At 38.9% G+C, this 12,460-nt stretch overlaps 1 protein-coding gene across 4 annotated transcripts in view; it reads right to left on the bottom strand.

Moving 5' to 3' along the window:
* Nucleotides 1-12,460, bottom strand: part of THSD4 (thrombospondin type 1 domain containing 4) — a 270,932-nt gene that overhangs the window by 236,541 nt on the left and 21,931 nt on the right. For all 4 annotated transcript variants that reach the window (XM_071813860.1, XM_065847274.2, XM_071813861.1 and 1 more), the window contains exon 3: nt 10,530-10,599. In XM_071813860.1, the coding sequence (XP_071669961.1) occupies nt 10,530-10,599 (70 nt within the window). The remainder of the gene's footprint in view (nt 1-10,529; nt 10,600-12,460) is intronic.

The following is a 12,460-nucleotide window of genomic DNA, read 5'->3' as shown; positions in this document are numbered from 1 at the left end:
TATAGGGACCAGTACAAGAACCAAGACATGCCCAGAGACATCCAAGGATGCTCTGCTTCCAGCTAATCAGTAATTTGAGTGACTCCTTCAGCTAATCAACATATTCCAACTGGTTTTCATATCCACTACTGGAGTTAATCTCCATGAATACAATTGATCCCTTTTTTAGCATATTTCTAATCTTGGCTTCCAAAAGATTGTGTATTTTCCATTGAAAAAGCGCTTCATTTTCCTCTGGTTAAACATGCAGTCTGATAATTTCACTGTGTCTCCCAAATATTTTCATTGTGATAAACGAATAACGATCATTCTCACCACATCATGATGTTTGATTTGAGATCACTAACACAACCCAGTTCCAGGATCTCTCTCTGAAATTCAGCAGTCCCAGTCTGTTCCATCTCTCTTTGTAAGGAAAACGGGCCAGAGGTTGGACCATCCTCATTTTCAGCCCCTTTTCCACTCCTACATTTAGACACAGGTTTGCAACACCGCATACAGTACTCCAAATGTGAATTAATGATGGACTTCCACAGTAATAATGTTCATAATGCTTGGTGACAGGAGATATATATATATATACACAGCTTTTAACCAGCTACAGAATTAAGCAAGCTGCTATAGCCGCAGCCAATACCACTAAGTATTTTGCAGATTCCGAGTACGTTATAGCACTGCAAATTCAACACTGAAAAGGGATGCAATGCAATGGCAAACTTTAAACCTGGAGATATCTAAACCAAACCAGACATTTCTGGGTTGGTTGGTTTGTTTTTCCTGTTTCAGATTACATACAATAATATTATGTTTCATAGATTTCATTTCTAACATGTTATGCAGTAATTCTTTTTCCTGGTTAAATGCCCTGACTTTATAAATGGATTCACAAACAAATTACCTACATCATATTCCTAATTATACATCTGAAAGGGATGTAACAGGTGTAAAGGCAGGTTTTGCAAAGTTTCATGGTATACTTTCACCCAAAAGCAAACAAATTGTATCCAGAAGAACATTTTATCACCTGCTCAGAAAAATGCGACCAGTGCCATCCACTCAATAAACTCACATTTATGTGCTAGATGCAAAGTGGAATTACCAGAATCCAGCACACGATTTTTTATTTTAAACTACTACTATCATATTTGTCCTGTACTTCCCAGAGCAAAGAGCCCTAATCCTGTTAATATTCCTCAACAGCCTTCAGGCTTTAGGCATTTTTTCATTGTGCCTTCCATGGTTCTCCTTCTCATTACATCACACATGATAACCCATGCTATGACACAAAACTGCCACCAGCATTATTAAAGAAGTGTCAAGCCACTTGGAAAACATGACCTCTTCTTATTTACTTTATTACCCCAGGGCCACACCTCCTTTATATTAGAGTTCTGACTGAAGGTTTTGCTGAGGCACAGCCTGTCACAGAAGACGCGCAGGCAGCTTTTATGGCAGCCAGGCTCAGCCTGACTGATGATTCAGATAGTTATTATTAAAAATGCATATGTCATATTTGGGATGAGATGATCACAGTATTCTTCATGAACATTCATCATCTTCCTATATAATTGATCAATGATCAATCCCACAAAGTAAGAACTAGTCTTTGCACTCTTAAAATTTCAAAAGCAGGCAGACTCACAGGAACTAGAACTGGAGTGCTGTTCAGAGCAGAGCATGCCAAATTCTGAATGGGCTGAGGAAATTATAGTTTAGGTTTAGAACCTATTCCACTGTAACATTATCGCATTTCCCTGCCAGTGCTGTAAACACATCTATGGAACTGGTTTAAGTCTTTCACCAGTCTAAGCATCTTAAAGGAATATTCTTGCAGTATTAGCTCAGCTGATTTCCAATAAAGGCCATATCTATATAGTCATGACAATTTCCCAGCAGAAAGTCTTTACAGTCCATTTTATAGATGTTCATTTGCAACAACCATATTTTTTATGCCTCTTACAAGAAACATGTGGAACATTGGTGGCCCGATAAAAAACAATCTACCAAAAAAACCCTAAAACTTGCAGATAACAACTTCTCAGATCTCTCAAGGCTAGCAGAAAAATGGAGCAGAGGCCAAGCAAAACATCATGACACAATGGGTACATGTCTGCCTGGTTCATATGCTCAGCTATTTTAATCCTTCAGCGCATTTTGGAAGCCTTTAATCATAGATGTAGTAAATCGTTTGAATTTTACAGTACGTGGTAAGTGTAAATATTACCAGCTTAAACGATTTGGGTTTCCCTTCTTTGTATAAAAACTCTGTCTGAACATCTGTGCCTGTGAAGATTAAAGGGCTAAAAAGCCTGGAAATAGAAGACCTTTGTATTCACAAATCACTGAAGGGAGTTACAATGCCTGGAAAGCTTAACTGCCCCTTCAACCAACTTTGACCACATCTGAAGAAACTTTAACATTATTTAAATAGTCTAGAAAGTAAACAGCTCTCAAAAAAGTCCAGAACAGTTTTTGTGCCAACAGAGCTTGAAGCTTCCTCCAAGTTTGGCTAATTCTTTTCACACCAAGACCACCTCCATGGCGCTCTGTGAGCCAAGTGTTTTAAGACAGAGGTTTCTTTCCATTTTTTTGTGAGACCATTAAGTTCTTCCAAGTAAACAGGTGGCTCACTCCTGACCTCACTCCTACCAGTTCTATGCAATCACTTCTTATCTACAGGAGGATTGCTCCTGATTTACAGTAAGGTAAAGATGATAAGAATCAGGCCCTCACCATATCACAAATTCGGCTTCTTTATTTTTATGAACTATTTCCTCATCACTGACTATCATCTGTGACCGAAGTCACTCAGCTCGTACTACACTAGGCCTTTTCCAGGTCAGTCACCTTCAGCTGTCACAAAGCTTTTGCCCTTCTATCATATTTCCACACTTTAAAAATTCTTCGGGATCCACATATGGTGGAAATATGGATTTTATTTATTTAGCAATTGACATAACACCTCTCTCGAGATTTCTCAGTGAGTCATCCACCCATCACTCCAGAAGCAGAGGACAAGCTGTCATAAAACAGAAAGAAACACTCCCTACAGAAGAACTCATCTGTGAAATCAAAAAGCTTCTCACATCTATCATTGCTCTGATCTAAAGCCTGGGACAGAACTAGCAGGCAATACTGCTCTGAAGGAAGATGAGAAGCTTATCTATGACCTTGTAAGTTCACCTGCTCTGGAATTCAACTGGAATAAAGATCCTTTCATTTTTTCCAGAGAAACACAGAAGGAGCTTTAAGCCTCTCATGCTCCAAGCTTAAAGAAGTCAGTATTTTTTTATTTAAAATAAATAAATAAGAGGTCCATGATAAAGCAGGTTAAAAGTAACAAAAACATTGGCCTTCATTTTGCAGAGTATATTTGCATAAAATAATGTATACTTATCCTGTCTCCTTTCCCAAAACAAAGAAGAATTTTATTTCCTAACCATTTCAACCCACAACATCAAGGACGGGAATTAGCAACAACACAGAGGTAACAAGAAAATTCTTTCAGCTGTTGTTCTAAATATTCTGTTGCCCTAAAAGGCCAATTTTAAAGGAAAAGTCTTGTCATGGACTAAGTTCCCTCTCCCATTTCCTAAAGATCACTGTGATTAGAATAGCAATGTTGTGAGCTAGAAAGGCTCTATTTTACCAGCGTTTCAATGAATGCAACAGCAGGTATGTCTATACAGCTAAACAACTGTACTGAAGGCAAGTGGACATACTGACCACTGGAAAACCGCAAGAGGAATATGGGCCACATTTCACTTGGCAGTGCTGATGGAACTGATGTGTATGGAAACACAACAGTAATGGATAGCAGTTATCTTATAAACAATTAAAACATTACAAGATATAAAAACCGGTGACACCTGCAAACACTTGTGGCAAGGAACACATACACGGCAGCTGTACACAGATATGTGATTACTAAGCTGCTCTAGTAAAATACAGTTTAGTGTACACAGCCCAGCAGGACAGAACCATAATAACTTTGCAGTGGGGCTGTTAGGAAGAGCCGAGTTCCTGCTCAGCAAGTCCTGACAAGTTACACGTCAGTCACTGTCAACCTTAGGGCAGAGCTTCTCTCTGCCTGGACTGCAAGGAAGAACAACAGCCTTCCACTATGCTTCTGCTTCTCAGGATTTGCACAAGTGAGGTGGTGAGCAGCTGTGGCGGCATCCCATGGGACTCCTCATAACTATTAGGCATTCACCCTGGTGTCTGGGCCAAAAGCCAAGCTTAGATATTAACTACTTTGTCTAACTCCAATTCCCTCCAGTGTTTCAAGGATCTAGCAGACTTGCTTCATGCTTCACATTTTACTCTATTATAGCGTGTGCAGATGTATTAGGCAGCTGTATCCTTTTCAGTTACAGAATAGTGACTTTTATGGGGTGTGGTACAGTAAAAAAACAATGGAAATGAAGAGACATTGCCATTCACTGTCATTATTACTACAGAAATGAAGGTGTAGGATCACATTTATACACAGAATTTCCTATATGAATCCTAAAAATGATATCGTAGTCAGATTTAGTAACCAAAATCTTATAACTTGAAATAACATTCTGAAAGTTATCACCCTCTCTGCACACTCTCCCTCTACCTTCCCCTTTACATCTCCACCATCCTCTTCCTACAGCCCGTAGAAGGAATCATTCCTGGCACCTTAAGCGCTTTGCAGTGCACCAGAGCAAGCAAGCAAGATTGCCAGGGAAAGCAAAGATGGAAAGACAGAAAGATGAAAATACATCAGTGAACTACTTATTGATTTTTTTTTTCAAAGACAGAGGACAGCAAGACCATAACTAGTCTCCTTGCTTTTATCCCTCAAAGTAGGTAGTCCAATTAATCTGAGAATATGCCAGAATTCCTTTAAGTCTTAGCACTTCATTTTACTTGTCACATATACATGTTCCATTCCTAGGACAAGCTTTAGGGAGGTACATGACTGCCCAGAAAAAAAAGGTTAATCCTACAGCAAACAAAGGTAGATGTTAAGCAATTTAAAAACTTTAGAGAAGGGCCTGGGCACAGGCAAGCAGGAGAGATGCAGTATTTTTAATCTGTTCTGAAGCAAAGCAGAAGTGCATAGATCTTCACGGTCAACCACACTGGCAGATTAGTTTGTTTAAAAGAACTTCTGGTAAGCTCCTAATTCAATTTCATGTGTTCTGCCAATGCAATCAGCACAGTGCTATTGTGTGGTAGATTTAAGGAGAAAATGGAAAACAGAAGTAACTCAGAAATTACTCCTTCTCGAGGTAAGGAAAGCTTCCGTGTCTACTGAAAAGAAACAAAATACCAACCCACACCTCCAACCAAACCAGAAAAACTCTCCTTCTCAAAAAAAACCAGCATACTAGAGATAGGAAAGCTGCTCTGCAGTAGATGTTAATTGTAGAAATTCCCTTTTATGAACAGAACTGCTATTTGAGTAATGATGGGGTTTGGCCATTACATTGCATTGCTACTCATTTCCACAAGTAACTGAGCTGCTTGAACAGCTCACCACGGCCAGCAGAGATCCCGGCCACCTTTCCCTTCCCCCTGTGCCTCTCTTTTCCCTCAGTTTCTGCTCCTGATCCCGTTCCTTCTTTCACTTAACACTTAACAGTGATGATCAATTCAACAAGCATATTCGTATGGAACACAAGAAAGAGGACGAGGGGAAACACACATATACAAAAAACCCCAACAGCACACATCTTAAAGTATATTCATCTCCAAATTTTGTGGGGAGTATAGTCACATTCACTTGATACATGCTTGTTCTTCACAAAGATGCTGTGTGTGTCTGACAGCAAAAGATACACAGAGTTTATTTCTTCTTTAAATTAGAGCCAGCACAAAGAAACACCACTAAGTCCAAAGAGGCTCAAAATTCTTCAACAATATTATGGTGCCCCAATGAAATGCTTGTAAAATTCAATCCTGACACTTCTTCCACACATTGAAAATTATTTGCTAAGATGCTGTACCTCCATTAAAGTCAATACTAATCTACAACTGAGTGACCAAAATATACGGATAAATTCAAAGCGACTCCATTGCTTTAATGCTACTATTTAATGGTGTAACGGAAGATGTTAAAACAAAGCAATATTTACATCAGAAATTTTATTTGGACAAACTTTGCTTCCATTTATGTTACCAATGTTACTAAAATAAACAAGGCATAAATATATCTACAGCTTACTTTCTTAACACAGCAACAGATGAGTAATTAAAAATCCAGCCAGGAATGACTTCTGAAATATTAGGAATACAGTCTTCAGTGGCTGCCTGGGAGAAGGACTGTTATGTTTCATAGTTTAACCTTCTGTTCATCACAGTATGACACCTATCAGGTAAGGTTAAATAATATTTATTCAATAAAACAAGCATAGGGAGGACGAACAGAGAGCCTGACTGCATGATGAGCAGCAGAAGGGCTGTTCCTATGTCCAGTACTGATGGACAAGGTAAGTTAATTGTTAAAATATTTAGAAATATTTCAGTTCAAACATTTCCAGTCAGGTTGGTTGATTTTTAAACACAAGTAGCAATTATTTGTTTTCACATAACATTACCTCCCTTTTTACTAATATTGATGAGTATTTTGGCCTTAGGGTAGAGTACACTTGATATTTAGAAATTATATACTATGAATGAGGAATAAGTTAGATCACGGAAAAAAACAACCTCCAAGAAGATACTGATCAATACTACAATCCCTGTCTTCAGCAAAAAAACACAAAAGCCTTTGCAGAGGAAAATTTATTTCTATCTAATGAACATACCATGTTTAATGTATTTGTATTATCATGCAAATCTGTGCTATTTGCAAAGATAAGATTAACAAACAGAGCAGTGCATAAGCTCAGATGTAGGAAGATGTAAAGACGCTCTTTGTTTTTAGATTTTGTGCACTTCCAACAGGAGAGATCGCATTCTTTAAAGTAAAAAAGCACAAAAGCGACTTCTGTATAAAACACAGGTAGCCAGGTATTTCTGAAACTAGAAATTCTGCCTTGGTAAATTCTGACATTGTATGACAGAGAAGGTTCCAAGGCTTTAATTCCAAAATTATAAAGTAGAAAACAATGCCCAGTCTAATGTTTTCCTCAAAAAAAGCATCTTCTCACTAGCTAATGTTCAAAACATTTTTACTCTAACGGCCAAACTTCAGTTTCCCAGAGTAACAAAAGAAGGGGAACTGAAACGGAGTAATATTGCATTTAGTCTGGGGATGACGGGTGTTGGCCCTGAAACCACAAGTTACAGAATAAACTGAAATGAGGAAAAGGGGGAGAGGGGAAACCAAAAAACACCATTTGGTCATGTCATCCCCCCAAGTCTTAATTCCACTATCTGCACTTCCCTGCTATGAAAGTAATTCGGCTCATAATTTGGCTCATTGTTCTGGCTAACAGTCCCTGGGCTGTCATGCCAGAGAGAGATTTGTGTGTGTGCATCTGAGGAAAGCAACCTGCTGAGCTCTGCTCTTCCAGATTTTGTTAATGAAATTTCCCTTAAATAATTTAAAAAAATGCTTCCTAATATGATAAACTTCTTCAAGTTCAAGTCCAAGGCATATGCCACTAAGTCAAGACTAGCTAAACAGTACTTTAAGTAGTTCTAATATACTGAAGCTAAATAAAACTCTTACAAGTAAGAGTCAGGCATATACAAATAGATTTTGGGTTAAAATCTGACATTATATCAGCCTCTCTGACTTTAAACATGGATTCCAAAAAAGAAGAAACAAAAAATTAAAATCTAGCAAGATTTAAAAACAAACAGAAAACATTTCCATATGTTTCTAAGTGTTCTGAAGTCCTAAAAAAATAACATTTCGGCTGAATTGTGGGTGTCCAGAGGCAATTACAACTGGATTTCCATCAACTGCTTTGGGGATTGTCCTGGGTTTTGTTTCATTTTCCCAAAAGTTTCAGTATAAGAAAAAAAAAAAAAAACTAGGCTATTTGGAAATATTTTAATGAATTACTTAGCCAAATACTCAAGTTCAATTCTCTAATCTTATTTCCCTGTCTATAGCCTTCAGAGCAAAAGCAACTATATGCAGAGTGCACAAGAGAGAATCCAAACACTCTCCACAACTGCACGTTCAAGCACCAATTGTGCATTCATGCTTAACTTTCAGCTGCAAAACACACAATAAGGATTGAGTATAAGCTAATGTTTTATTATAATTCAGCTCTAATTACTCAGTTTCCACATACTGTACCCTCTGAGTGCATATATGGAACTTACACCCTCTGAGTGTGTACATGAAAGTTACTAAACACCACTTTCGTTACTCACTACATTGTTAAAATGACACATTTTTCATCAAATCCTTCCCTCCTCCTCCTCTCCCTTTCTTCCATCAAAACCAAGCCCCTCTCGCATAGAAGGAACTCTGCCAAAGAGCAGAGAGATCCATGCAGAAATCCCCAGGAGCTGCTGGCTAGGTACGCCAGCAAACACACGTCCAGGTTACTGCATAAAAGCAAAAGGAACAACTTCCAGAGCTACAGAACTGAGAAGCTACACACGATTAGACATATGTCTGACTTGGCCTTCAGAGTTACTAACAGCCCCTCATGTCTGGAGCTGATGGGTGGGTCAGAAGGTTTCTCAAAGGTTTAATAAATACAGACTTCTAGTCTAAAAACAGTGCGGCATGAATAGAATCCTCTCCCGTAGTGTAAGAATGACAGCCGGCCTCGGAGCCCGTAGGAGATCGTCACTAAGAGACTTCTGCCTCTCTTGTTTTCCGTAAAAAGAACAGCTCGAAGGTGGTTACCATGGCCCTTCGTGCCCTGCTGCAGTCCCTTTAACGAGTACAGAAACACTCCCGACCCGTGGCATTTCTCATTCAACTGAAAACAAAGCATCTGATTTTATCAAAATTAATTCTGGAGCTTCACAGAATGAAGCAATTGTTTGTCCAACTTATTCTATTTTGGTTAGTAGATTTTTTTTTTTCCCCTAAGGCCATTTGGAAACTGGATTGCAGCATCTCTCCACTGTCAGTATTACAAAAGAACGTCTAATTAGACAGAGTACTGAAAAAAAGCAGCAGCATGACCATCTCAGCTGCACAAAAAACCAGAAGAGATCCAAAATAGGGAGAAATCCTACGGTGCACTCGGGTTTAGAATGGAGCACTAGGACTGCTTAAGAAACGCTGCAGACTAGACTGTCTCAGTTTCAGACTTCATCGTTAACTGACCTCAATTTAGCTTGTCTTATAATTAGACTGCACAAGTAGCTGAACATGACAGCTCTGTTCTTCAGGGACCACGACTATCAGACAACTTCAGGTTTCTAGTCCATACCTGTGGAGCTATTGTCCAAATAATTCCTTACCCCAAAGACAGGGGCATATGCACATAAAAAAAGGAAACCCCTCAAACTTGCCTTTTATATCTTTTAAAAAATACAGTTTAAAAATAAATATGCATGTTCCATTGTTATTTAAAAATCTATAATAAAAAGTAAACTTTTTAAAAATAGGTTGTTACCTTTCATAATTACTTGGTTGTGTTTGAATACCAATTAAAAGACGAGAACAACACTGATACAAGGTCAGAGCCCATAAAGAGACAGAAGAGCATTCAAGGGGTGTCCCCTCAGGTCTCTGGTAGAACCAGCAATACCCACACATCATTCCTGACAAACGTTTGCCCAACGCATTGACAGAGACATCCATCATGGAAATTCTAGATTTATCCAGTCACCATGATCTATTCTTCTTTATATCCTTACTACGATAAATCCATTTCTTCTGACCTACTCCGCCACGGACAGAAAGAATAGCCTTCTCTTCAGCATTTATAAGTATTTGGAGATTAAATCTGCCTCTCCCACCAGACTTAGTTTAGACTAAACACCCTGAATTCATTCAAACTTCCCTCAGAGGTGAGATTTTAAAGCCTCTTGAGGATAATCATTGTTGCCCTCCCCTTCCTCCCGAATTGTCCACTACTTTCCTGAAAAGCAGTGCAAAAACCAAACTATTCCAGCCAAGAATGCTGAGCAGGATGGAAGGCGTGCAGGCTGCAAGCTGCCTTTGACATGTCACTGTCAATGGTGAGTAAACATTCACAAGGGCACAACAGGGAAGTTCAGCAGTCTCCAGCTCTGTTCTCTAGCACTATAAATCCAGTAACAGAGTGTGGTTTGGGTCCAACCTCTGTTTCAGACATCTCCATCTCTGTACGAGAAAGAGCCACCTATGAGCAACTGGATGCTTCTGCTAATCACTCCATGTTTGAGTGCTGCTCTCAGCAACCTGAATTCTTCTTCCCTTTTGTCTTACCTGATGAAAATGCTCCAAAGATTCAGTAAGCTAACATGGACCTATTTGTGACCTACAAAACTTCATATAATTACTCAGCTAATTAACCAAAATGAGCCTCTTTTAACTAAGTTTATATTTATATATACTTGATTTAGATTGCATTGCTTCATGATTCGTACTCTAATGTTTTCAACATCTACCTTTAAGTATACAAAATCTGAATATTTGTAATGCTTACCTTTCTGTGTTCAATTGAAGGCTGTGGGATGACAAACTGAAATCCCAGCACTGATAGGGAACCGAGAAGTCTGAAAAAGCAAACAGTGAAACTGAAGATATCATTACCACTAATACACACCACATATCTACAACTTGTTACTGGGCTTCATACTGCAGGAACTGATGTAGACACTTCAATATCATTACTAACCAAAGCAGACTCACTAAACTGTATGAAGCATTCTCAAACTGTAAGAAACCTTCTTATGACATTCTCTTCACAGCAAGCAGTACCAGGTACATACATATATTTATCTATAAAGCAGAAGTGCACCAAGTATAATCCATTGGTAGTTTTTCACATAACATTATGTTTAAATTCAAATATTTTCGGCAGTGCATATTTTAACACCTTGGCATGTGGTATCAAACTGGTATATGCTATGCAAGTTAGAATTCACCCATCTGTGGACCAAGTCTGCTTCGAGATCGGACTCATCATTTTACAGATGAAAACTTCACCTCCAGCACACAGGAAACATGCAAAGAATCACCACAATTTTGCAGAAAACAGGTTCTTCCCCAGCTGCCTAACGCTTGTGGAAAATGAATAACCTAATGGGCACAGAAGATGGAAAGTACTGGGGGCAGCTCACCAGAGACTCAGGATAAGCAGCCAAGCATCACCCCAGTCCCCACATCTTCAGTCTGAAAGGAGTCATGGTGGGAATCAAGCCCAAACAAACGTTGTTCTGTCAAGCCTCACCACCGAAATGACTCCTAGGAGCCCATTACAAGCTAGGCTCAGTTAGCTCAGTCTTTTGTTTGCTATAGTTTGCACTGGAGACTGATTTGCCCCCTTCTGGCAAGCCCCTTCATCAGAAAACAGAAAGGTATGAGAAGTAGAATGAAGATATCTTTATTTCTACCAGGAGTCTGAGTTTTCAGTCTACAAAGAGTATACTTTGGACCCTCTATAAATGGGAAAGCTGCTAATGATTTGCTGAATTACAGTGCAGAAGTAAAACTGATGGATTTGGACACAAAATACATCTGCAAACTAATGGACCAGACAAAATCCAGCTGTGCTTCCTACTCACAGCTCCTTCCCTTGCTCCCTACACAGTAACCCTTTAAATATTTCTAATTGTTTCAGTTATTTTCAGAGACAGACCTCCTAAACAGAAAGAGGGGTTTTTTATACTAAGCATCTCACTATCACCCATACAAATATTCTTCTACGAGGGAGAATGTTTTTCTGGAGTTTTCTGTGTTTGTTCTTGTTAACATACTGCAAAAAGAAGCATTAGGGAAGGATTGATTGCACATGGCCTATCATCACTTCATCATCATAGTCTAAGTCCCTCTCTCTGAAAGCAAAAAACTATTGACAGTCAAGAAAAAATCATTACTTCCTTACTGCCACATCAATATAGAAAAAAATAATTAAAACACTTTAAAAGTCCATTAGAAGCAAGTGTTATATTTCACAAAGCTATCATTTGTGATAAAGCAAAACACAGAGGAGGTGGTTGAAATCAGAGCCAGTGTAAGGCACTATAAAGAAACCACAGCAACAGTCAAAATGTGCAGTTAAGAGCAAGGCCAAATAACACAGTGGTGGATGGAAGCCAAAGGCATGAATGAAGGAACTGATTTGCCAGTCACACCTGAAATCAAAGGCAGAAAAAGAAACAAAACTCAGTCCTCCAAACTGCAAAATGGCAGCATCAAGTCTGTCTTTAGCTGACCTGCATTTCCCTTTTTCAAGCACTCAGTGATCTCCTAACTATTCTCAATGAAAACATGACAAGCTTCTATGTAGGCAGAGCACAGTCTCTGGCAGGCCCAGCCTACATTATCTGCAAATTATATTTAACTTCCTTTTCAGAATCTTCCTACCTTCTCAGTGCTCCTTATAGCTTCTGCTCCCTATAATCCCTCAACACA

This window comes from Patagioenas fasciata, chromosome 12 (genome assembly GCF_037038585.1).
Source record: "Patagioenas fasciata isolate bPatFas1 chromosome 12, bPatFas1.hap1, whole genome shotgun sequence".
Classification (NCBI taxonomy): Eukaryota; Metazoa; Chordata; class Aves; order Columbiformes; family Columbidae; genus Patagioenas; species Patagioenas fasciata.
This window is presented reverse-complemented; position numbering and strand designations above follow the sequence as displayed.